Here is a 27,259-nt window from a genome sequence, read left to right on the forward strand (position 1 = left end):
CAAAAACCCCACCCCCACTCCCCCACCCCACCCCAATCAAAAAAATCAATGGACCAGTTAGTACTACCACTGCTGTTTCTGCTTCCTATCACTTTATATATATGTGGATGTAAAGGAAGAAAAAAACTAGGGAAAAGGGTTTGATATACCCCTCAACTTTGTCATGTAGAGCTGATATACCCCTTGTTATGAAAGTGGCTCATATATACCCCTACTTGTAAACGAATGGCTCGCATATATCCTTTTCCTCTAACGGAAATGAAAAAAATAATAATTTTAATCTAAATTTTTATTCTTTTTTTCTAAAAAATATAATCCCATATGAGTAAATTTAATCCTCGTCAAACATATTTTTTTTTGACTTTTTTTTGTTTCAATGACTATTTTATAATTATTATTTTGATAATCAAATTTATTTATGTTTCACTAATATTCTTGTAAAACTTATTGTAGATGACCAAATTTTTTCTTCGAATACGAAATTAAATTACAATACACACAAAAAAAATAGTTTAATTTTTTATTCTTTAAACTAAGGAATGAAAGAAAAAAATCAAAATAAGAATAAGAAATTTAAATAGTTATAACAAAAGAAGTCAAAAAATAATTTATGTATGAAAAAATTAAAATATACATTGAATTTTGATAGAAGAATCATATATACCCCTAAATAATTTTTTTAAAAAAATTAGAAGTAATAAATATAAATTTAAAACTAATTTTTTAACTTCCGTTAAATGAAGGGTATATGTGAGTCATTTTGTAAAGGCAGGGGTATATGTGAGCCGTTTGTATAACGGTAAGGGCATATATGAGCCACTTTTATAACGAGGGATATATCAGCTCCAAATGACAAAGTTGAGGGGTATATCAGACCCTTTTCCCAAAAAACTAAGCCAAATGCTCCAAGTATCAAAGTCCATTTTCTAGTATACATCATGTAGTGTGGCTAATTAATCATTGATCTTAGTCTAGAAACATTTGTATATAATCTAGACAGATATTATTGGAGGTGAGGGTCGGTCATGTGGAGGTAGAGGAGTGGGATGATGGGGTGAAGATAAGATGTGTTGCTGGGTGGGGAGGACATAACGTGGAATGATGCTCGTGGAAATTTATTTCTCCTACGACAACCAAGGAAGTTATTTTTTTCATTTGTAAGAAATTTATATTCTTAAATAAAATATTTTAAAAAAATTTTTAACCAGTTAAATATATCTATATAAAAAAAATAGATTCGAAAAATAGTTTCCTCCGTACCAAACATATCCAAAAAGAAAATGAAAGAAGGAAACTAGTGCCATGTTTCTTAATTATTTTACTTCCATGCATTATTGAGAACCAGGATATATATGAAAAAGATAATTGTTTATTCACATATGATACTTACGTTAATTCAAATATTTTAATAATTAATAATAAAATAAAATTATATATAATTTAATTATGATGAAGTGATAAATATTTACGTGAAAAACGTATGTGGCTTTCATTTATTTAAGAAAAACACATCTAGTGCTGATAGGTAGAAAATTCTTAAGCTCATTAATATAGTAACTAATATTTTTTACATAAAACATAAATTTATGTGTAAATTAAATATTAAACCCATAAAACTTAGATCTTGAATTAGCTAAATATTATTCTTTCACTTTACATTTAATTTTAACCTATTTTCAACAGTCTCCATTTCTAACTTAACTTCTAAAACCTCATTTAATTTTCTCCAGTTTAAATGTGTATATAAGTTAATTAATTTCTTCTTATATGTTTTGAATTTAATAGACAAAGTTACTTGTTATATGTTGTTGGAGGTGACAGATGACTAATATCCTGTAAAATTAATTAAGATATGCACAAAACTGATCCAAATATCACGATTATTTAAAAAAAATCTTTCATATAATTATGTCAGTATTGAATTATCGTAAAAGTCCATGACAAAGAAAAAAAAATTATGATCTTGCTAGGCTAGATTTTATTACAACACAAATTCAACCTAGTGCTTAATGGATTGATGAATCAGATTTCTGTGTTGAGAAAAAAATGTAATTTTTATGCAAATAGAAATTAGACAAATTAGGATGAGAAATACTAAAAATGTAATATAGGGAATTTTGCATTATGACAAAAGAAAAAAGACAAGTAGAAAGTGGGAAAGCAATTATAAAATCAATGAATTTTCATGCATTTGGGGTGATTTAATTGAAAGGTGACAAATACACTTCAGTCAACAAGTGACATAATAAGGTCCCTTGAGACATTAAATAAAATTAGAACGATACAGAATAACTAATATAATTTCTTCGTAAAAATATCAAGTATATATATATATATATGACGACTAAAAAGATTGATGGAGAATGTAATACAATTCTTTTAAGATGATTAATTGGTTACACTAGAAAAGATCAGAGTATGACTTGTTATTTAAAGATATTGTCTGCTTTGAGATGAGTTTGTATATTTCTTTTAAAAAGTCTCACATCATTGTTTCATATTTACATAATATTTAAAAAAAAATTCAAACTATTGATGTGAACTTTATTTACGTACTCAATAATTTCTCTATCATGTTAAGTTATTCTATATGACTCGATATATCAATTTTCGATATTCATTATGTATCACTCACACGATCGAACATTATGGACACCGAAGTTTAAGAGTTAGCTTTTTCTTGTCATGTGTGCATACGTCCAAGCTACTTTTAGTAATATATGGTGAAGATAGTAAATTAAATGAAGCATCATACTATTACTCTGACATCTCCATACTTATATCGTACAATAGTAACTTTCTAGGTCATTTTTTTAGCAAGTTGTGTGGATCATCTATTGCATTTGCTCTATTCAATCGTATATTTACAAAAAAATAATCTAATGCACAAATCATTTTGTATTTATCAGAAAGAGCGTGAGAGTGTAATGTAGGCATATTGATCCTACTATGACTCAAGTACTTTATTGCTAATTTCACGGCTCAAATTCATAACCTGTAAAATTGAGATAAATTTTGCCGTTATTCTAAAACTCCGCTTCTTATGGTTGATAAAAACTCTTTGAGGCAAAATCCAGCCTAATAATGACAATTGACATGCACTAAATTCATGATTTTGCACACTTAAATTCACAAAAATCCATGAAGCAGCAAGTTCCCATATAAAATGTTTCATTGATTCAACAGACAAAAAAACATAACTTAGATGATTTTTCATTTTCCCATGAAATACTTAAAATTATATTTTGAAAAAAAAAAACTTGGCAACTCAAACTAACCTCTTCCCATGAGAAGTTTTCTCCAACTCCTTGACCTAAAAAAAAAAAATTAGGTTTAAAAATGACATTAGTTATATATACAAACAATATAATCCATTAATTATGCTATAATTAAAGTATTTTAACATGTTACGCCCTCTGTTTCAATCTATCTTAGTTTGATTTAAAGAATAACGATTAAACTCATTATTCGTGAATTTAGACACAAAATTTTTAATTTATATACATTAACTCCAGATAATAACTAGGTAGTAAATCGATGCGCGCTTGTGATAAAATTTAGTATAACATACCTTATAATAATCGATTTGATTGTGTAAATATACTTTTCGTACCGAATCTGTGTAAGATAGAGAAATTACAGATCTGCAGTCTCAAAATAAACAAAGAATCTATTTTTCACCTGTTAGAATTTAAAAAAAAAACAAACTAAAATTAGTACATATATATATAAATAGATATATAACTGACAAGAATATTTACTATAAAGTACTGAAAAATACAGTAAAATAAAATAAAGGGAAATTAAATCCATTTAATCATATATCTCCAGGTACAAATAATTTGAGCATCCGTACTATTACTTTAGCTTAGAGAGTGATGGAGCAAAGCTAGAGGGACGAAAGGGTTCATTTCATCGAAAAAATCACATAAAATAATATAAAAACGTCAAAAAAATATTATTATATAAATAATAAATATTGAATTCTTTGAAAATTCTGTCTCCACAACTCATTATTGGTTTAGAGCGGAGGCAAAAGAGATTCATCCGAACCCCTTTATATCCAAAACCCTATTAGATACTAAGTATCCTTACAAATTCTGACTCTGTCACCGATAGTTATTTATTGCTGATGCAGCATCATCAAGATTCTCACTTTGAAATAAATAGACATGGTCATGATGTATTATATTTTCCATTTCAAATTAAAGCTACATATTTAACCTTGCCTCTTAATTTTCATGTATGAATCTTGATGATGCTACATCTGCAAACAACAACTGTGTTGATTATTCGATTGATCGATAAGCCTGATTCAAATTCAAAAATTCTATTTTCTCTGTATCGTTTCAATATTATCGAATATCTAAAAGTGGACCACAAACCCTAAACTAAATAAATGCTTCACATAGGATAGATATTTATAGGGTACAAAATCCAAGTACATACATATATACATATTCTTAGCTACAATAGTAAGATCTAAATTAAGAAGAATATACACTATCTAAGACTTCAAAACAAAAAAATATTTTTTTTGAAAAAACTTATATGTAGATTGGATTTGTTCAAAAGTTTCATCATATATAACTTGAACACAATCTTTCTATTGAAGAAGCAAGCTAAATCAATACACTAAGAAAATGATTTTTTTTTAAAAAAAAAACATAAAATAAAAACTAAAACTAAAACTCATAGAAACATATATATTTTCAATATCACTAGCAAATAAATAATAGAAAAATATATCTAAAAATATAATTGGTAAGAAACAAGCTAAATCAATACACTAAGATTTATTTATTTTTTTTAAAGAAAAAAGATAAAATGAAAACATATATTATCAAAATCACTAGCAAATAATTACTAATAGAAAAATCTAGCTAAAAAGATAAATATAACTAATGAAGACAAGCAAAAACAATACACTAAGAAATTGATTTAAGAAAAAGACATAGAATCAAAATAAAACACAAAAACAAAAACTTATATTAACATATATATCTAGATCACTGGAAAATAAATATAGAAAAAATAACTCAAAAAAAATAAAATAAGATGTATTATAGAGGAAATTAACCATACTACATAGATCCAAAAGATTTGTAGTATTTCTTTTTAATTCTTTTCATTTTTAATGAAAGAGTAAGAGAAGATAAAGATGAAAAAAGAGGGGTTAGGAGGCTCATAGAGATGGTAACAGTGAGAAAAGGGGATATATATATACACATAAATGATGCTATTTATTTATTTTATTTTATTTTTTCTAATATTAATTTTAAAAATTATTTTGTTGTGAAAGCTTTTGGATTGGCCCATACTGCAGTAGTTACACCAAACCCTAATTAGTTTCTTTGAAGGGAACTCTCACTCAAAGAAGTAGATGCATGTTTTTCAGAGGCGTATTCAGAATTTAAACTCTATATATTTTTAAACTTTTAGGTTTTTCGCGTTGAACTCATTATATTTTCAAAGTTGTAAGCTCATGTCTACTATGCATTGCAATTTTATTAATTTTTACACTTATATAAACTTATATTCTGTGTCGAAAGTATTGAATTCAGATAAACCTTAATAGCATTATCGGGTTCATATAAACTTATTAGACTTTCTTTTAATTTTATTAATTTTTGAAATTATTTTTACTTTTGGATGGGCCCATGCTTTTAGTGTGAGGTTGATACCTCATAAGCATTAGTTACACATTGCCATCTTAACTAAACCCTAATTTTTTTTCTTTTGAAAAATGCTAATAGCAAGGGCACCCTCCTTAGTATTATTCTAATATATACAAGTATTTTTTTAATTTAAATACCATTATTTAATCTGTATTTATTTTTGAAAAATAATCAGACGTCTAAACTTTGAAATAATTTAAAATCATATGTTATTTGAAATCATGTATTGTCAAATCTAACTTTAGACGACAAATATGGTAAAAGCTACATATGACAAAAGTTCAGTAAATAACATCGACATCCATCCATATATAGTTGAAATTCAAAGGAAAACTACTATTTTTCCAATGATTTTTCTATATACAACTATTTTTCAATTATTGGAATACTAGCTCTAAAATGGTAAGTAGCAAATTAAAATGCTTCCAAAACATGGTATTAATTATATTAAATTTAATACACGAATATAATTCACTTCCTAAACAACAATCGAACGACTCCAATATAAAAAAGAAAGACTAAATAAACAAAGCAATTTTCCACGAAAGAACCATAAACATGGGAATAAAAATATATATACTCATATATATATATATATATTTAAAAAAAAGGATCAAATCTAAGGCAAGATATTTTTCAATAATTGGCCAGAATATTTTTAATAAACAAATGAAGTTGAACCACTCACTTAATAAGGTACTTTTATTTGTCTTATAATCTTTTTGAACACCACTAAAACTCTCCTATGTGATACCCACTCACAAAGCTACTGAATTTTTTAATATATTATTCGATGTATGATATTTATATTGAATCTCGATTAAATTTAAATTGACAGATTATAATATTCTTTGTTGTTTAATTTATGTGAAAAAGGTTTAGAAAACGAAAAAAGATAAAATTACTTATTTTTACCTTTTTGTCTAAGAAAAAAATAATATATTTTATGCCTTATTTTGTTACTCATAATTATCACAACGTCTAAATTATGAATCGATTGTTATAAGAAAAAAAAAAGTAAAAATAAAATAATGTAAAAGTTGGAGACAAGAAATTTTGTTTTCCCGGTGTCACACCAGAAAAAAAATACCTGAATGAATTAAATATATTTTTTGTGTAAAGTGTTAGATTTATTTTAGATTCTCTCTGCCATCAAAGCCTCTATTTTTTATTTATGAATTATGTCATAAAAAATACCATATGTTTTCTTTTTAAAAAGGGAAAATGCACGGGTACCCTCTCAATCTATGCCCGAAATCTCAGAAACACACTTATACTATACTAAGGTCCTATTACCCCCTGAACTTATTTTATACGTAATTTTCTACCCCTTTTGGGCCTACGTGACACTAGTTTGAAAAAAAAAGTCAATCAGCGTTGGACCCACAAGATAGTGCCACGTAGGTCGAAAAGGGGTAGAAAATTATTAATAAAATAAGTTTAGGGGTGTAATAGGATCTTTATGTAGTATAAGTGCGTCTCTGAGATTTCGGATATAGGTTGAGGGAGTACTTGTGCATTATTCCTTTTAAAAAAGTCACTAACCTGTGGTTATATTACAAAATGTTACAATGGAGCACTTAACATATGATATTTTTTAAAAAAAAAAGGTATATGTGATATAAATTATGGAAATGTTATGTGTGTATTTTTAAGCGATTATAAGTCAATTATTTAAAATATGTAACCTCCTCATTTGATTATACAGATTAATCTTAATAAGTTGTAAAATTCAAACATATTTTTATTAATTTTTTGATATATAATGAGCGAACAAATATACTTACAAAAATAAATTTTGTATAAATTTAAATTGAAAGTATTTAGTAAAAATACCTTAACATGTATTAAGTGCTCAATTAAAATAAATCATAATCGGAATGACTTTGTAAAATTCGTTGATGAGTTTAAGTGTTTGTTAATTTGTTTGACTTAATTTTATTATGTAAAATTTATTGAACTTTATAATGATTATTTTTTTTAAAAAAAGAAGATTAATTACGAAAATCTCACACTTTAATTTACTTATTACCATTATTTCTTATAAGTTTCACAAATTTTCAAAATTTCTCATTTTCACGCATCATATTAATGTATCTCGCGCATCACATTATTGTATCTCGCACATCAGATTAGTGTATCTCGCGCACCAAATTAATGTATCTCGCGCATCAGATTAGTGTATCATGTACAAAATGTACCTCGCGCATTAGATTAATGTATCTCGCGCATCAAATTAGTGTATCTTACACATCAAATTAATATATCTCGTGCATTAAATTAATATATTAACGCTTATATTATTATATTCATTTTGAGAGATTTTTATAATTATTAACTTTTTAGACATAGATCGTAATTTTACCGTAATTTATATATGTATAAAAAAAACACTCTTTACCTGAAGTTTGATCATTTGTCCGTACAGACAACTGCAAGCTTTACTAGTTGCTTTCTCTATTCTTCTTTAATGTCAGAAAAATAAAAGTATTTTTTCCCACACGATTTTTTATATTTATTTATATTATAATTCAATTAATTTAAATTTGTATAAAAAAATTTAAAATGAAATATTTCTTATAAAAATAAAATTACCATCATAATTTAAGTTCAAGGCCTTTAATTAAAGATGATTTACATAAATATGAACTACTATAGTATACATTAAGTAATTATTTATTTTTACATAGTTGATGTGTATAGATAAGTCTAAGAGATCCAAATCTAAATGTAACCTAGCATATATGTAGGAGGAACAATTTAATAAATAACAATAATTTGTATTATTTATTATGGTTATTAAATGGAGAAAGTGGCTATCTCATATGATCTCATAATTTATGAGGTAGATAACCTTTAATTGTAGTCACTCAACTATAATAACCATACGTATTGTTAGAAGCGAAATCAAAATTTTAATTTGATGTAATTTAAATTTTAGAACGATAAATTGAAATTATGATAATGAAAATTTTAAATTGAATCCAATCGACCCTGTTTCTGAGCATCTAGCTTTGCTCTTAGCCAGTGGCGTAGCTATCCTTATTTGGACATCGTTCGTCGGAAAATTATATCGTATCTACAAGTAAAATGATAATCAAAATGGCTAAATATAACATAATTTTGGACAAATTCATTTTAGTACTTAAACACCCCTCGTGAAATTTCCGACTTCATCGCTGGTTTTAGCTTTGCTCTTACATATTCTCACTTTTAAGTTGGTGTGTGTATGTAGTCTAAGAGATCCAAGGAGCAAATTTATATTAAATAACAACAATTTGTATTATGTATCATGAGTATTAAATGGAGAAAGTGGTCCTAAACTCATTATTTATGAAATAGATAGGCCTCAAATGGTAATCACCAAACTATAATAACTCTACATACTTTTAAGGGGTAATTAGAATTTTAAATTTTATATATTCTGAATTATAAATCGACAAATTTAAATTATAATAATTGTATTTTATAGCTCCATTATGTATCCTTATTTTATAATTTAATATAAATATCGAATATAAATAATTTTTTTTTTGGTTTGAATTTATGGTCCTCAATGATTTTTTAGGGGATGCCAAAAAGTCATTATTGGGTTGCATGGAATTTAAGTAGGTAAGGTCCTAAAGGGGCTAAAAGTGAGAGAGTGGGGACTATAAGGTACTAAAAGATCAATAAATACACCATTTTGTTTTGTATTTTTCATGATATAAAGTTTATGGGAATTTAGTAGGGTTACCTTCACGTGGGAAGCACGTGGACTTGTTGGAAGAATAATTTTTATATATTTAACAAAAAAAAAATACTTAGTTCGTTTCAATTTATTTGATATATTTTCTCATTTAGTCTGTTTACAAAAAGAATGATTTTTTTCGTTTTTAAGAACTTTTTTAGTTTTAATTTTTCACATCACTTATTTAAAAATAAAAGATAAAACAATTTAGTATATTTAACGTATTTTTAATTTAAAAATTATAAAATTTAAATATAATTAGTTTTTAAAATTTCGTATTAAATCAGGATACTCGAACAAATAAATTAAAATGGAATGGTATATGTGGGCTAAAGTCAAAGTTAAGCATTTGGTTTGCTTACCAACCCACCCCCCTACTTACTACCTATAAGAGTGTGGACATGGCTTTTATTTCTTAAAAATATATTTCTTATTTTGTTTTATTTTATACGAAGGTATTATTATTTGAAGAATCATACATTTTTTTATTATAAAATTTTGAAAGTAGTTTAAATTGTTAGCTATGTTAATCTATGGTATTATCCGTTTAACTCTTAGATATGTATATTTTTTTAAAAAAAGAAGTAAAGTATTTATATTCAAAATTAAACATTTAATCCGTATATTCAAGATTTTTCATATAAATTTAATCAAAAGTAACATATTATATAGTCAAAATTCAACTTTTATCGCCATAAAATTTGTAACGGGTAAATACTTATCTCTATTAGGTGTTTATATCAAATTTTATAAATTTTAATACTTTTTAAATATATTTTACTTGTCATTTTGCATGGTTTTGAGGAAACATTAATAAAAAAAATGATTTAAACTAAATTATCCTTATTTATTATTTTATCTCATTTAAATATTATATTTTTTTAGCACATTAAACATTCGTTATTGAGTAAAACTAAAGAGGAAAACTAATTATTGATTAAATTGTAATTTTCTAAAATAATAATTATTTTTGAAATATTTTTTTTACTAAGTAATCATGATAATTAAAATTGATCAGAGAGAGTACAATTATATGATTTAACGAGGAGAGGGTGCCGCGTCTCTTTTTTTCCTTATTAATAATAGTATTTAATAATTGTGTAGTTCTATATATTTCTATGCGTTTTACTATATATTATTTTATTTTTAAATATAAGTTTACTTTAAATAACTTCTCATTTAAGCTAAAAGTTCATCAAAAATAATTTCTCTATACTATAAAAATAAATATAAAAATAAGTACAAGATCTTCATATAATTTCACTATTCATAAATTTCACTTACAAAATATACCTTTTCACACCATATATTTTCCTATTCCTCTTACCATATATTTTAGGACCATTTGATTATTTAATTATAAGTTCTCTTAATATTTCTTATCATATATTTTGAGACTACTTAATAATTAATTTTCCATGAATTTCTTAAAATATATTTTCCTCTTACTTTTACTATATATTTTGAAATTCCTTAATTATTAATTTTCCTAATACTTCTTATCATATATTTTTCCCTTTAACATATATTTTAGAACTCTTAAATTCCTTAATTGTTTATTATCATAATATTTTTTATTTGGACTACTTAATTATTAAAAAATCTAATACTTCTTATATTTTTTTAATTTGTTCTTACAGTATATTTTAAGACTCCTTGATTCCTTAATTATTAATTCTCTAAGTATTTGTTATCATATATTTTGAGATTCTTTAATTATTATAATTTTACTAATACTTCTTTATCATATATTTTTCTCTTCTACTTGCCATACATTTTAGGACCACTTAGTTATTAAATTTCCTATTCATTTTACCATATATATTCCTATTCATCTTACCATATATTATTGGGCAACTTTCACAAATAGCAAATAAAGTTCATATTTGTATGCTATATCAAAGTTTGCATAATTGCGCTCCATAGCAAACATAGAAACTGTATATTCGCTATACATATACAGTTGAAGCAAATTGTATAAAAAGAAGTGTATAAAACAAAGTGTATAAAACAAGAAAGAGAAAGACACTTGGGCAGAGGACTGTATAAAACCGAAGTGTATAAAATGAATTGTATTATTATAAGTGTATAAAACAATTATATACAATTTGAATTTGTATAAAATGAGAAAGAGAGAAAGACAAAAGAGACTTGACAAGGAATATACAATTGAATCGAATTGTATAAAACGAGAAAGAGAGAAACTAGATACAATTTTAAAATTGTATAAAACGAGAAAGAGAGAAAGGCAAAAGAAATTGTGCAGGGGAGTATTTTTATTGTATAATTATAAGTGTATAGGACGAAAATATATGTATTTGCATGTGTATATACAATTTTCTCATGCTTTATACAAACAGAAACGCAATTTATACATTTCGCTTATGTTTGAGGCGAGGGTGGCGAGCGAGATTTGGGAGAGTGGCGAGCGAGATCTAGAAGAGGGGAGAGAGGGGAACAAGAATATATGTATTTATACAATTTTCTCTGCTTTATACAATTAGAAACAATTTTTATACACTTGTGTTTGTATAAAAAGTGAGGAAGCGAGTGAGAGATTGGAGGAGAGTGGCGAGCGAGATATTTGGAGAGAGGCGCCTGACAATTTTTTGCAAGTGTTTGCTATGGAGCACAATTAAATCAAACCTTAGTTACTCCATTTATTTTAGATTATTAGTTTGCTATTATAAACAATTTTCCGTATATTATTTTAGAGAAATGGTGACAACCCAATAGTTTCTTGGCCCAATAACATGGAAAGTTGGATCTCAATTTTTTAAGGATGTTTATATAAAGGAATATTTATACAACTAGGCAAACATAAACACATACTTATTCCTTAAAATACTATTTTAAAATAGGAACAATTACTCCAAAAGACAATTATAAACTTAATTATAAAAAAAATAGCCAGTTTTTTTCTCTGTCCTTTTTCACATTTGTCTTCTTCTTATGATTTATATCAAAAGACTAGAAAAGATTTCATATCCAAATTTTGAAAGAATAACTGACACAACATGATAATCTATAGACTAAATTGGTAAAAAAATAGCTTATTTAATTTGTTGGCAAAAAGAGGACTATCTTTTATTTGTTTGACATTCAATAGTTATTTTGTTTTTTCTTAAAAAATGTATTTTTTTTCTCCTTTTTTTTCTCTAAACATGTTTGATTGCTCTTTTTTTATTTCTTAAAAAGGTGAAATATTTTTCTTCCCCTTATTTTTCTCTAAACACGTATGATTGCTCCTTTTTTTTCTTGAAAGATAAAATTTATTGTTTTATTATTCTTCTTTTATCTCTCCTTTTTGTTTGTCAATCATTTTATAATAGACTTCTTCTCTTTTTTGTCTCCTTTATTTTCTTGAATTCTTTTTATATCGATATTTGTTTTTCTCCCAAATTTTCAATTCTTCTTTTTAAGTAATTTTGTTTATGAAAATCAAATATAACAATTCGTCTATTAATAGATACTTCTAATAATAATCTTTTATATATAATTTTGTTCTTGTCCATTAATTGTTGAATTTCATGATTAGTGGAATTGAAGTTTTTTCAATTTTTTTTTGCCAAAATTTATGTTATTAGTCTTTTTTTTTTCATTCTAAAATCTTTTTCATATGTATATTTGTTGCTTTTCTATTTTTCTTATTCTCCTTAATTTACTTTGTTTATGCAAATCAGATGTATGTTTATCCATTGATCCTCCCAAAATCTTCTTTTAATATATAATTATGTAGTGTGCTTTTTTTACTTAATTTTGAAATTTCGTGATTTGTGAAATTAGAAAAATTTAAACTTTTTTGGGCGAAAATTCAGGATATAGTATTTGGCATTTTTGTTTTCAATTTCATAGGTAATAAATGTTCTCATAAGATCATCGTAAAAAAATAGAATGTTGATTTTGTTGAATACAAACCAATATATACCAATAAATGTCAATCTCAATTTGAATAGTGTAGTTACCATATACATAACAAGAATCACATGTACAATTTATGAATAAAAATTAAATTTCATAGTTATCTTATTAACTTCATTCTTGTATTCATTATAGTTATAACCTATAATTGTTGCTAACATTCTTATGTATACATTACAAATTTATGTACATGGTACATTATTGTATACATCAACAAAATTTGCACGCCTATTTTTATGAATTATTTTTTGTGTATGTATACATATAGATTTTTTTATGTATACATTATGTAATTGCAACTTCAATTATTCTTTAACTTTTGCATACGTGTTATTACATTTTCTAATAAAAAACATTGCCTCTTATATTATTTGATAATTAATACACATTAATTAAGCATTGATTATACTTTTTTTACCTTAAAAGAAGTCGCGGTCTTTTGATATGTTACTTAAATAATTAAAAAAATCCTTCATTAAAAGTTGATATAACCTTTTTTTAATGGGTTAATCAAGATTGAATAGTCAGTGTATATTTCATGTATACTCGATATATACTTCATATATAATTAAGTTATATTCAGTAATATGAGTATATCATAATGTATAATCGATGTACATTTTTTATGGATTTTAGTAAACTATATTATATAATTAGTATATACTTTCTATAACTTTTGTCTATTTCTTTTATGTAAGTAAAATATAGCTATATTTGTTGTACACCAATTATTTTATTGTATATATTTGAAACTATCTAAAATAATTATCTAAGAAAGGTGGAGTATTGTTTTAATAGCAATTTTTCATACCCAATACCTTATTTTAGGTATTTGGAGTTAGTATTTGGCTTTTTTTTTTTCTCTCTCGAATTTTTTGCACCTATCTTATCCATAGTTCTATCCCACATTGTGATTCCACAAATTTAAAACGATTTTACTTTTAATCTTTTTCAAGTTCAAATCAAAGATTTTCCTAAATTTACACTTTTTGTGGTTATCTATATCAAGTAATGTTTTTAATTAACGGTAAGTGTATCAAAACTATTGTTGGATGGAAGTCGTCCATACATAAAGTATCAAAAGAGGTATGTGGATTATTTAACGTAACCATTTTTGGCACATATTTTAGTTATTTAGGATCATTTTACAGGATTTAGACAATTTTCTCCGATTTTCATGTGTGGTGATATGAATTTCACACAATATTTTTTAAAACCTTTATTGAACCTCCGTAGGGAATTGGGAGGAGCAGTTTGTGAAGCCTTCCCATTTTTTGTACATATTTTGGGCATTTATGAGCCATTTTACGAGAATTAGGTGATTTTCTTGATTTTTAATGCGCGTTAGTCTATGAATATTTTGATTATATGACTTTCAGATAATTTTATACAGAACCTTTATGGAACTCTTTAATAGGGACTAGAAGGAGAAGTACATGAAGTCTCACAAACCTTTGCACAGATTTTGGACACTTGGGTTCCATTTTAATTTTTTTTAGTTTTTGTGTGTGTTAGCCCATGAATATTTTGGTGATATGACTTTCAGATAATTTTTTTGCATAACATTTTCGAAAACGTTTGTATGGAGTTAGGGGAGCAATACATGAAGCCTAACCTTTTATGATATATTTTGGACATTTAAGAGCCATTTTGCACAATATTTCACGTATTGCTCTCCGAACTCCCTATGAGAGTTTTGTAAAAGTTTTGCATTAAAAATCATTTGAAATTAATATCACCAGAATATTCATGGGCTATAGCACTTTAAGACTGAGAAAATTACGTTATTTTGTAAAAATGGATCTTAAATGTCTAACATATGTGAAAAAATGGCGAAGCTTCATGTCTGCTCCTCGTACTCCCTATTGAGAGTTTTGTAAAGGTTTTACAAAAAAATTGTTAAAAAATCATATCACCAAAATTTATGGGCTAACATATAGAAAAAACTGAGTACATTGCCTAATTTCTGTAAAATGGATCCTAAATGTCCAAAATATGTGCAACAATGGTGAGACTTCTCGTAAGGGTCCTTCAACTCCCTACGGAGGTTCTATAAAGGTTTTGAAAAAAAAAAGTCATATAAAAGCCATGTCACCAAAATATATATGGATTAAAATACACACAAATTGAAAGAATCGCTTAATTCCTCTAAAATGGCTCATAAATGTCCGAATATGAAAAAATGGTGAGACTTCATGTACTGCTCCCCGAACTCCATACGAAGGGTTTCATAAAGACTTTCCAAGAAAATCGTTCGGAAGCTATTTCATCAAAATTTTCTTGGGCTACACATACGAAAAACTGAGAAAATCACCTAATTCTTGTACAATAGATCCTGAATGCCTAAAATATGTGCAAAAAATGGTGAGACTTAATATATTGTTTCTTTAACTCCCTACAGAGGTTTTTGTAAAGGTTTTGCAAAAAAACTCGCCTAGATGTCATATCAGCAAAATATTCATGGGAACACACCTGAAAAATTGAAAAATTCAATTAAATTCTGTAAAATGGTTCTTTAATGTCCAAAATATTTGTAGGCTACAGGTACTGCTCCCCCGACTTCTTACGGAGGATTCCGTACAGATTTTGAAAAAACATCATCCAGAGCCATATCGCCAAAATAATATACAACACACATGAAAATTCTTGAAAATTGCCTCTCTTTTTTTGTAAAATGATCCCTAAATACCTAAAGTATGTGTAAAAAATAGTGAGACTTTACGGGCTTCTCCCCCAACTCCCTATGGAGGTCTCCGTAAAAGTTTGTAAAAAATTATCTAAAGCCATATCATCAAAATATTTATGACCTAAAACACATGAAAACTAAGAAAATCGCATAATTCCTATAAAATGGATCTTAAATGCCCATATAAATGCAAAAATGGTAAGATTTCACGTACAGATCCCTCGAATCCCAAAATGGTTTCATGCATGATGCATCATGTATCGAAAATGTATCATGATGTAATGTATCCAAAAATTATCATGGTACTATCAGTTATCTATGTAATTGTTATTTGCGTTCTAAATCCTGTAATGTCGTATCAAAAATTAATCAATAGTGTAAATTTCACTAATTAATCACATTATTGCATTGATTGCTTGTATCAATTAAGGACACGTTTATTTAATAGTAACAGTTTATATTGTATCTTTGATATAATTGTGTCAAAACTTTGATATAAATAAGAAAAAAAGTAATATTATGTAATCACATATACTTGATTTCGAAATTACTATTTGAATCATATTAGGAACGAGAAAAAGTTGTCAAGTCTACTCAATTCGAAAAACTTTAAACTAAATGGTGCTTAAAGTTAAGTTTGAATTTCAAACATTATATTTGAAATTACATTTTCTTAAAACGTTCAAATATATTTATCTAAAATTAGACTTAGTTAAAATTAACTTCGGACGTAACACACCTCTAAAGTCATTATAAAGTAAGTAAATGTGAGTTTTCTTCTTTGTTAATTTAAAGTTCAAGTTCAATATTCAAATAATTCTTTCTTTTTGTTTTGATTTATAAGTATATATGGTCCAAAGCTAATTCATAATTCAATATTGTATTTTATGGCGGTAAATGAATAGCTTGAGTTGAGTATAGCCGAGTTAAAATGATTTGAACAAAAACGAATTGAACTTTCAACCCCCCATATGTACTCATTTTTCCAACTCTAATCCTATTGTACATATCTTTTGTAGCATTTCATTTAGGAAAAGTTTTGCAAATACCAGTAAAAACAACTTGATTAGGCTTCATAGTTATCGTTTGCTAATTACGATTTTTAGCTACATGTTACAGGCGGAGAGACGAGCGAAGAGAGGGATGAGAGAGGTGAGCCAGAGAGGGCAGAGATTAGAGAGAGGTGGATTATACTTATATATCTGCCGAATTATACATGTATAATGATTATATACTTATATATGTAACTGATATACATATGTATTTGTATATCTTGCAAGTTATAGAGAGAGGAGAGACGAGAAAGAGAGGACAAAGAATGGAAGGAAACAAATTGTATTTGTATATCTATCATATCATAGTATATGTATATGTATAGTTTGTATATATATAAGAGAGGAGAGAGAAGAGGGAGGAAGATAGGAGAGAGGCACACATAATTATAGCTAAAAAAGAGCCTGCGAGTTATAATTAATTTAGAATATAGCTATAATAGCTAATTAACTAGTATATATATATTTATGCGTGTAATTTTCTCCTTTCCTTTATTTACTTAATTTGTCATGCTCTTAATTAGGATATTTTATAGGAAAAATAACTTAAATACACAACTATAAGTTTTATATTCTCTAATTTTCCCTTCTTTTTTTAAATATTACATAATTCTTTTTTTTTTTAATTTTAGTAGAAGTGTATAGATACATAACATTCTCTCTCCTATAATACACAATTACCTAATATAATGCCTATTTTTTCTCCATTAAAACACTCAATCTTCTAAATCAGTTTTTGAATTTTGAATTATAAATTTTAATTAATTTTAATTCAAACACCCAATTTTGAAATTTTGAATTTCAAAATTCAAAAAATTTGAAATTTCAAAAATCTGGACAATTTCTCTCCCGTTCTTATTGTTATTCTTACTCCATCACGTCTTCAGTTCTTCTTTCTCCATCATCGTCTTTCTTCTTCTTAACCCAGCATCTTTTATTGGTTTCTTTTTTTTCTTCTTAATCCATCATCGTCTTTCTTCTTCTTAACCCAGCATCTTTTATTGGTTTCTTCTTTTTCTTCTTAATCCATCATCAGTTCTTCTTTTCTTCCCTTTTTTGTTTTGGTTAATTGTTCTATTACATCATAGTAATGGATCCGTTAATTAATAGAAGGATATATGATTCCGACGATGAAAATTGGAAAAAAAAAAGAAAAGTCTTTGCATGATCCTATGAATCTTAGAAAGATTCAAACAAAGACTCTGGCGAAACATCAAAATCAAAGGTTGTCAAAATACAACAAAAAAAGAAAAAAGAAGCAGCAAACATTGTTGTTAGGCCTACATTGTTTCGGGTTTGTATTTTTGTACTTAAAACTGTTGTTGAAATTAGTAAAAATTTTAAGGAATCCAATATGTATCAAAATATCTACTACATTTATCAGTGCATTGACTAAACATTATAACATGTGATACATATCTAATACATGTATCAGTGCATCGACTAAACACTATACACACTGATTCAAAATGTATCAGCAAGCACACTTGATGGCGCATTTATTGAAATTAATCACTGATACATGATAAAAAATTTAAAAAACCCTTGATACATAGGAAATCATATGATACACATCTAGTTCATGTGTCAAAACATAGACTAAACATTATAATCCACTTAGTACTCATTTATTAAACCTATTGTCTGATACATGATAATAATTTTCATGATTTTTTGATACATATTGAATTCCTTAAAAATCTGTTGTTGGATTCCTTAAATTTTTACAATTAAATAGTATTTTCCAAGAGACAGCCCAACCCAACTCATTATTTTGAAAAATCCACAGTAACAACAATAAAATTACTGCAGTTCGAAATTTAACAGATCGTTCATAAAAAATGTATTCAAAATAGATGATATAATCTTTGATTTTCAAAATTTGAAATTAATATCCAATTACGTGCTGATTTAATGCTGATTAATGATCTGTTACCGTAAATTAAGCTGTTTTAGTTAACAAGATTAAATGTACCGTTTTTTCCCCATTTTTTTCTTAACAGTTTAAACTTACCATGTATCATTTACCATGTATCACTAGAGTCTAAAGTATCACGACACAACAATTTTAAGGGATTTTTAGTAAATACGAAATTTGTCGGGACATAGTGTAATTATTGAATTACACTATGGGAATCCTTAAATTTTTACTATTTTATAACTTGGCCCATCTGCTCTTTTTGCTTAAGCCCAATTGTTTATCTTTATGTTCCTATTTTTCTTTTTTTGGCAAAAGTTTTATTTCTCTAGAGAATTATGTTTTTTCCTAAAATTCAATTCTTGTGATTTTGTAATTTTGATTCTTTTGATTCTAAGGCGGAATCTTCTAGGTGAGATACTCTATATAAGCTGTAAAGAGTGGGTTTTTTTTTTTTTGCTTTTGAGTTTCAGAACCCCTTTTGTTTTTCTGGCATTTTCAGGTGAAATTCATTGGTTTTAGTTCTTGGGATTACTTTTTTTTGCTTTATGTAAACTTAAAGTTTTGATTTTTATGTGCTTCTTTGCCTGTTTCTGTAGAGTTTGTGAATAAAAAAGATCATTTTTACTAAATTCTTTATCTTTTTTTTTTCTGTTCTGTGTCTTGTGGATCAATTTGGGTGTTTTTGTTTAGTAGTTCTTGTTGGGTTTATCTGATTTTTGTTTATAAAGTTTTGATTTTTCTGGCATTTTCAGGTGAAATTCTTTGTTTTTGCTGTTGGGGTTATTTTTTTTTTGGTCTATGTAGAGTTAAAGTTTTGATTTTTATGTGCTTTTTTGCCTGTTCCTGTAGAGTTTGTGTTGAAAGAAATCATCTTTACTGAATTCTTGATCTTTTTTCTGCTTTGTGTCTTGTGGATCAATTTGGGGTTTTAGGTTTAGAGGTTCTTGTTGGATTTTTTTGTTTGATTGATTAAAGTTTTGAATTTTCTTGTGTTTCCATTGTTTTTTGTGCAGATGGGTTGTTGATTCTGCTGAATTCTTTGTGTGTGATTGAAGAACCAAAGGAAAGTTGAATCAGGTTAGTGTAGCTTGTGGAAGTTAGATTAGTTTATGAATGTTTGTCTTTGTAGTTCCTTCTTGTGTTTGCGAATTTATGATTGTAGAATCAAAATTACATATACAATCAATGTTTATAGATTGTGTAGATTCCCCATGTGAATGATTTTGGATCAATTTAGGGTTTCCTTTTTTGGGTGAGGGGAGGTAGAGGGTGGTACTAGGATTTATAGTTTATAGGTTCTAAATCACAATTCTTATTGCTTATCGAGGGTTTATCGGAAATAACCTCTCTACCTTCCAAGGTAGGGGTAAGGTCTGTATACACACTACCCTCCCTAAACCCCACTTGTGGGATTATGCTGGGTATGTTGTTGTTGTTGTTGTTGGTGCTGCTTCTGGATAGATTATTGATACATGTTAAATAAATTTTTTAGAGGTTGGCAAAGTAGTTGATTCTTATTTTAGAAAGAAAATCCTCGGTCAAGAAAGATTTGTAATTTCAAATTGACAATCTGTAGTTTCCGGTAAGCAGCTTTTATCCACTTTTGGTGGGTTTTGTGTTACTGGAGTTATCCTGCACTTGGAAGAAGTAGGAATTATTGGTTCTTCATCAATCACCTGTTTGAAGAACTTTTTGGAGCGATAAATGTGTCTCAATTAGCTAGTGGGATAAACAGAAATGTAACTGAATCATGCAGCCACGTGGTGTTTTGCATGGTAGATTAATTATTAGCACTTAATCATGGAGAAGGAAAGAGTTACGTATCATCTACCCTTGAGCATGGAGAACACCTGGGGTTTTACATGGTAGATAAGTTTTTTGCACTTAATCACGGGGAAGGAAAGAGTTCACGTAGCATCTGCACTTGAGCATGGAAAGCACATGGTGTTTAGGATGGTAGATAAGTTATTATTAGCACTTAATGGAGAAGGAAACAGTTTACGTAGCATCTGCATTTGAGCAGCGTTTCCATGTTTGTGCTCTCCCCTTAAATTACATGTAAAATTAGTTATACGCGTCTAATGAGCTGTGAGTGTACACTTGCTTTGTATGATAGTGAAGAATGCACTACTTATCAGGAAAGATAAAAAGAGTATTTACAAGAGTGCAATACTGGATGTTTTTTTAGAAGTGTGGATACTTAAAGATGAAGACCAATAGAAATAGGTTGAAAGGAGTTAAAAATTTGAATAGTAGATTACAAATGTTAGTTAAGGGAGGGATTTGGTGGTGATTATCATAAGCACCGCTGTCATCAATTTTTAAAAGAATTTAAGATAAACATAGTTGGTCCTCGAGGAAGCTTTTGAAGTTAGATTAATCATTTTAGTTAAATTTAAATATATGTGTGTGTTGGTGCAGATGCATACAACCTCCTCCTGGTGAGAACCATTATCTATTAACTTTCAGTTAGTCTTCTCTGTAACCTTGCTCTTGGAACGACATTAACAAAATGAAGAATTTGTGGAATAGTTCAGTGTCATGTTTCATTGTAAATTAACTAGTTTTGAGATGGTGGTCAACCTACCACAAACTCCTCCTTTATCTGGATTTGTGACTAGCAATTTGAGTAAAGCTGACATAATTTGTTTGGGATTGAAGCGTAGTTGTAGTTGCTTTTGGCTGATGGAAATGAGTTAGAAGAGAGACAAGGATTGGTGGAGTGGAAAGGCTAAACCAATAGCTAAGGCTTTTGAATTTGTTAGGACAAACTCGCGGATGGATAATTCTAACTATTTGACATCAGTTATTAAAAACTGTTAGTTGGAGTTGTCACATTCGAAGACCTGCTCTTATTTTGGCTGTATTCTTGGGGCAGTTTAAACAATATAACAACTACGACTCTATCCCAAGCTAGATTCTTTCACTTATATTTTAATAATCTGAGAATATATGCGATATTGACGAAGTTTGAATTGCTGCATGTTTTGGACTTTTTTATTAAGGTAACCAGTTGGAATGTGGTGTGGAGTGCAAGCATTTATGGAAGTAGGGGTAAGAGTATGGAATTGTGTACGTGTTCCATCTATATATAGGCCTGGTTATTTTTAAATTTACCCTTTTTAGCGTCTCATTTTTTGTGAACGGTATATGCCATAATGGGGTCATCGGCTGATCATTAAGTCAAGATGGATCAGTTAATGTTTTCAACTTTGTTTTCATGCATTGCTAGTATAGAGTCATTCTTTTATATTTGAGAATATTAGAGGCCAGATAGAGTCAAATAAATTAGGTACTTGTGGTCATTTCGTAATTGAAACTTTTGGTAGACAGTTTACACCCTCCATCCGTTTTTACTTGTTCAGTATTGACTTGACACACCCTATAAGGTGCAATACATAGAATGACAATTTACTATATCACCTTTTGAATATAATAAATTTATATTTTGGAAAATGACTAGTTAATAATAAGCGTAAATTAGGAACTAAGTGATAAATTATATCTTGGTTTTCTGAACTGGACAAGTAAAATCAGACAGCTATTCTTAGTACATGGAATTGAGGCCCTTTGTGGTTTTATAACCACACATGGATTAATCGCTAATCAAATCATAGATTTCATCAGGACTCAACTATGAGAAATCTATGGTGTAAAAACTATCATAGAAAAGTTAAGAGTCATCATGTTCGTAGCACAAGATTAAGGGAAGAAGGTTTAGAAGAAACTCATCTTTTGAATCCTCCTTGAAAAATCTCGAGTTCGATCTTCTTTTCTCTCTATATTTTCATGAAAAACTGTCTGGCAGTGTGCGGCCTCCCGTCTGTAACAATATCCAAAAATTTTCTTCTTTTTCACCCCTTGGAGAACTGTTACTGCTAGTATTTTGGGAGCTGGAGGAGGATTTCTTATGTGAATTATAGCTTGAAAGAGGGGGTTACCTTTTACACAAGGATTTCTCTTCCTTTTTCTACTTCTAGAATGGAGAGTGCTATTAAAGCTCATTGTTTCCATTTTCAGAATAAAGTTAAAGTTACAATATCTAAGTTTAGAATGTGTGGGGACGTGTTAAGTTTGTTGACCATGTTTGAGAGCCTTCTTTGTGAAGGCAGAGTTGGAAGTTCTTCGATCGATGATACTTTGATTTTGGATAGGTCGAGGTATCTAGTTGGGAAGAATGAGTTTGATTATGTTTGAGGGGAATTTCCTACATTGGATTTTAAGGGAGGAGAGTGCGAGTCCGGTGCAGCATAGTTGGTGGATAAGTGTGTGTCAGCTTGAAGGAACTTGTTCTAGTATTTTAAAGACAAAGGGTATAGTGTGCACCGTTATTCTTATTTTAGTAACAACTGTTGATCTTGTCTGGTGTCCTGTGAAACTCTTTTATCTCTCTCTTGAATATACATTGAAGAAGCTTCTGTACAAGTTCCTAGCTGCAACAGTTTGTTGTTCATTTCGGTTTGACATGTTCCGGAGAATAGCTCTGCAGATCTTGCATGAATGTTTCACCCTAGGTAAATATCTTCTTCATAGCAGTGCTATCAAAAGCAAAAAACGCAAATAAACGTGAGCTTTAATGCAAAAAGGTGCCAAGGGAGAAAAAAAAAATACAAACATATATGTTTAGTCCAAGACTAATAATTCATAAGCATGAATATATATACAAAGAAATTGAAAAATAATTACAAATCAACTGTTTATGTCGTCTCTTCAGAAGAGGTTCATTAGTGAGGAAAATTATGCCATAGAACCTTGATGACAACACTGTAGTGCACATTAAGCGAGGCGAAGTGCTCGACATGATTTGTGCCTCATTTCAGGGTTTAAGCGTGCCTTGGATAACACTGAGGATTAGGATCTTGTTGTAGATATTTATGACAAACTTCTACAGTAGAAAAGAAATGCTTGAAATTGTCAAAGGCGCGATTATGCATTGAAGGTGAGACTCAGAATTGTGTTGAGCACTTCTCCTCGCTTAATGTGTGCTTTATCATCATCATCAAGGCTCTAAGACATAATTTTCCTTGCCAATAAGCCTCTTCCGAAGAAGCAACACCAAACAATTTATTTGTTCTATTATTTCAATTTCTTTGTCCGTATGTTTGTCATTCATATTTATGATTGTTAGTCTTGGACTACACCTATATATATATATATATATATTTGTATTTTTTCTCCCTTTGCACCTTTTGCATTAAAGCCTCAACAGACCTTGGAGCTTTTTTGCTTTTGATAACACTGTTGAAACCTTGAAGTTGGTCATCTTAAATTAAAGCCGATCATTGAACTCGGCCATTCTCTTCCACGGCAGGTGCCATGTATAACCGGGAAACATAGTTGTACCACTGTCTTAGTTCATTTGAATTGTCTTTCCGTTTATGTTATGTCTTTTAAGTATACGTTCAATTTATAAGGCTCTGAATCGTGTCAATTAAAGGATTTCATTTCTCTATTTCAGTTTGTGGGACTCTTCGTTTTACTGAACATGAATCAAGCACATCGATATGGCGAAGCTCAAGTAAGTTGCACATTTCATACATACTGACTACTATTTTTTGTTAAAACTATGCCTTAATCCAAGTTATACACACAGGATGAAGCTATCGTGACAGGTTTCGAGATACCAACATCACCTGATGTAAGTTACAACAACGTACATCCTGGAAACGAAGATGATGCTCGTGAACCACCAATGGTTCCACAACAGCTGCACACTACTGTATTGAACCACCACAGTGTGACTAGGGATCAATCTGCAGAGCTTCCATCACCACAACACGTGGTTCTAAACCATCTCTACCTTGAGGACAGACAAGCCCAGGGACCAGTCGTGGCAGTCGGTGTAACATCTCGTTTTCGCTCAAAGTTTGTTACCGTTGTGCTTTACAAACCAGCTGAAAGGAGAGGAGGAAGTACCAGCAACGCCTGATTGTTCGTTCTGATGGAAACAATAGATAGAAAGGTAAATACAAAGCAATTGATCCGCAGGAAATCGTTTATTTCTTCACAGATGGTTCTGAAAGTAGAAAAAAATTAGGACCGCGATCGTCCTTGGACTTGAACAATCAAAACTAGATCGCGGTTAGTTTCGAAAAATTTACTATTGTAGTATGGTAAAAAAAATTAGTCATGTGTCTGCTGTTAGTTTTAACTTTGGCAAAGTTTTATTGTTGTGCATTAGACTGTAGCATATGTTTGATATCCTTATCTTCATCATGTGTTATGATGCCCTTAACAATTATATACTCTTCAATCTAAGAAGGTATCTTTATCTAAATCAGATTTACTGTTTCCTTTTTCTAGTCGATATATATAGATTATGCGCTTATTATATATAAATTACACATATATTATATATAAAAGAAAAACTAGAATGCTACATTTCAGATTTGATGTCAAACAACTTCAAGCAAAAAGAGGTAGGCTTGAGTTGTAACTTGTAAGGAATTTCGGATTATTTAAGTTTTTTTTTTTTGTGTGTATTAGTTCATGATTTATTTAGAATATGACAGACCGACTTTATTTGATCTTAAGGTAACTATGAGTACCTTTTATTAGGTTGTCACGAGTGAATTTATAAAATTTGAGATCAAACAGAATGGATCTACACATATTTTGGAAAATTCATGAATTGATACACATAAAAAGTTGTAATAATCTTGAATTTGTTTGTGGCCCCTAACCTCCAAAAAATGAGACACTTGCCTTTATAGAAACTATGAATATTATTTACTAGATCGTCATGAATGAATTCATAAAAAAATTGAGTTCAAACAAAGCTGATCACGTATATTTTGAAAATTTCATAGATTAATACACGTAAAAGTTGAGATAGTTCTTCATATTTCATAGCGTAGTAAATTTTATTAGTATTAAGATTATGACATCATATTCTATGTTATTGTGACATTTAATATAAGTTAAATGTGTTAGACCAAACATAAGTATATTTAGTTTAGAAAACATAAGTATATACATTTTATTTTAACTTTTCTCAAAAAAGAACACGATTTTTTAAGATAATAATTCTTTTCGTTGAATGATAAAAGATTATTTATGTAGAAGCACAATATTTTCCTGAAAAACTAAGTAATTACTTCTCCACAAGATATGAGTTAGTAAACAAATAATATTTAGCTTTGCTACATATCCTATATCAAAATATAATGATAATATATAAATATTAATATTTACCTTGAGCCTAATAAAATTAAATAATTATATTTTTCAAATTAATTTCCCAAATATGAAAAGCCAAGGTCAAAGGTATGTCGAATGTACTTTGTTTGGCTCCGTACATTGAGCTCATTTTTTCTAATTGTCAACTCAATTAAATAAATTAAAGTTCAATCATGGAATATCAATTAATTAATACTCAATTAAATAAATTGAAGTTCAATCATGGATTATTAATTAATTAATTTAGGAATTAATTCTATGTACTTATCTGATTAATGAGACTCATTATAATCATTCACCATTCAAGATGTGTTTGGTATCAAAGAATGTAATTTTTAATATTTAATTGATCATATTTTAAAACGCCTAATTTCATTTCATAGTGTTTAAATAAATTGTATAGAAATATACCTTATCTTAAACCAAATAAAAATGACCTTAAATTAAATGATTGCAATTTGCATGAACTCAGTATTGACCAAGTAAACAACAACTAACTAAAGTTTATCATCGATTATTATTGGGAAATTATTCAAACAAAATAGACTAATGATAACTACTCATTATAATTGTGAACCATTCATAATCTAATCATGTATCTAACTCTTACATGGGATATTGCAAGTTTTATAATATTTTCGATAATTGTGGTGTTCGGATCAATTTGTACATACTTAAATTAATATCACGAGATATCTATTACCTCCCATCAGCAACAAGTATCAAGTAACTCTATTCAACAAAAACTATGACAGATGAAAACGAATCTAGTATTTTTTGTTGTATTTGTTATCATAAGCATGAAAATAAATCGAAACTACTGAGTTCTATTGAAGTGTATGTTCATACACTTTTAATCAACCCAAAAATTTATATGTAAAATTGGAGAAAATATTTTCCTTCTTATGTACCGAATACATTCAAAGTAAACAATAATAACTATTAACTGAGTAACCATATGATAAATTAACTCGATATTTATTAATCATGAACCTTTGGGATATACGATAAGTACAAACACTATTCATAATCAGATGCGGCAAAATGTATTCTACTAATTAAATTAAACAAATTTTTATTTATGACCATTCA

The 27,259-nt window shown here is 28.2% G+C and overlaps 2 protein-coding genes across 9 annotated transcripts in view; one reads left to right on the forward strand and one right to left on the reverse strand.

Annotated features, from left to right (window-relative positions):
• The window catches only part of LOC107004128 (agamous-like MADS-box protein AGL28), a 7,532-nt gene extending 2,341 nt beyond the window's left edge, over positions 1–5,191 (reverse strand). Inside the window, exons 1-3 of one of the 3 annotated variants that reach the window (XM_015202364.2) lie at positions 5,086–5,191; positions 3,572–3,681; positions 3,279–3,313 (exon numbers count right to left, since the gene is read on the reverse strand). In XM_015202364.2, the coding sequence (XP_015057850.1) occupies positions 3,279–3,288 (10 nt within the window). In that variant the 5' untranslated portion in view covers positions 3,289–3,313; positions 3,572–3,681; positions 5,086–5,191. Of the gene's footprint in view, positions 1–3,278; positions 3,314–3,571; positions 4,881–5,080 lie in introns of those variants that run through there. The other 2 variants (XM_027912769.1, XM_015202365.2) reach the window with 2 other exon arrangements.
• Positions 5,192–19,260: 14,069 nt separating this feature from the next.
• LOC107003380 (SNF1-related protein kinase regulatory subunit beta-3-like) lies at positions 19,261–25,268 on the forward strand. Of its 6 annotated transcripts, none has more exons than XM_015201697.2 (5): positions 19,261–19,397; positions 20,002–20,065; positions 21,994–22,060; positions 24,447–24,506; positions 24,582–25,268. In XM_015201697.2, exons 3-5 carry the CDS (start codon positions 22,007–22,009, stop codon positions 24,915–24,917), a joined length of 450 nt encoding a protein of 149 aa, XP_015057183.1. In that variant the 5' UTR covers positions 19,261–19,397; positions 20,002–20,065; positions 21,994–22,006; the 3' UTR covers positions 24,918–25,268. The 6 variants fall into 6 exon arrangements, with proteins under 6 accessions (XP_015057183.1, XP_015057185.1, XP_015057186.1 ...); XM_015201699.2 differs by having other exon boundaries at positions 21,994–22,042; XM_015201698.2 differs by lacking the exon at positions 19,261–19,397 and adding an exon at positions 19,426–19,487.
• Positions 25,269–27,259: the final 1,991 nt, after the last annotated feature.

Source organism: Solanum pennellii, chromosome 11 (assembly GCF_001406875.1).
Source record: "Solanum pennellii chromosome 11, SPENNV200".
In the NCBI taxonomy this organism is placed as follows: Eukaryota; Viridiplantae; Streptophyta; class Magnoliopsida; order Solanales; family Solanaceae; genus Solanum; species Solanum pennellii.

Coding starts and splice junctions, on each gene's coding strand:
- LOC107003380 (XM_015201697.2), top strand. CDS start 22,007: ATGTGGTGTGGAGTGCAAGCATTTATGGAAGTAGGGGTAAGAGTATGG. Junction 22,061..24,446: donor GGGTAAGAGTATGGAATTGT/GTACGTGTTCCA, acceptor TCTCTATTTCAG/TTTGTGGGACTCTTCGTTTT. Junction 24,507..24,581: donor ATCGATATGGCGAAGCTCAA/GTAAGTTGCACA, acceptor TTATACACACAG/GATGAAGCTATCGTGACAGG.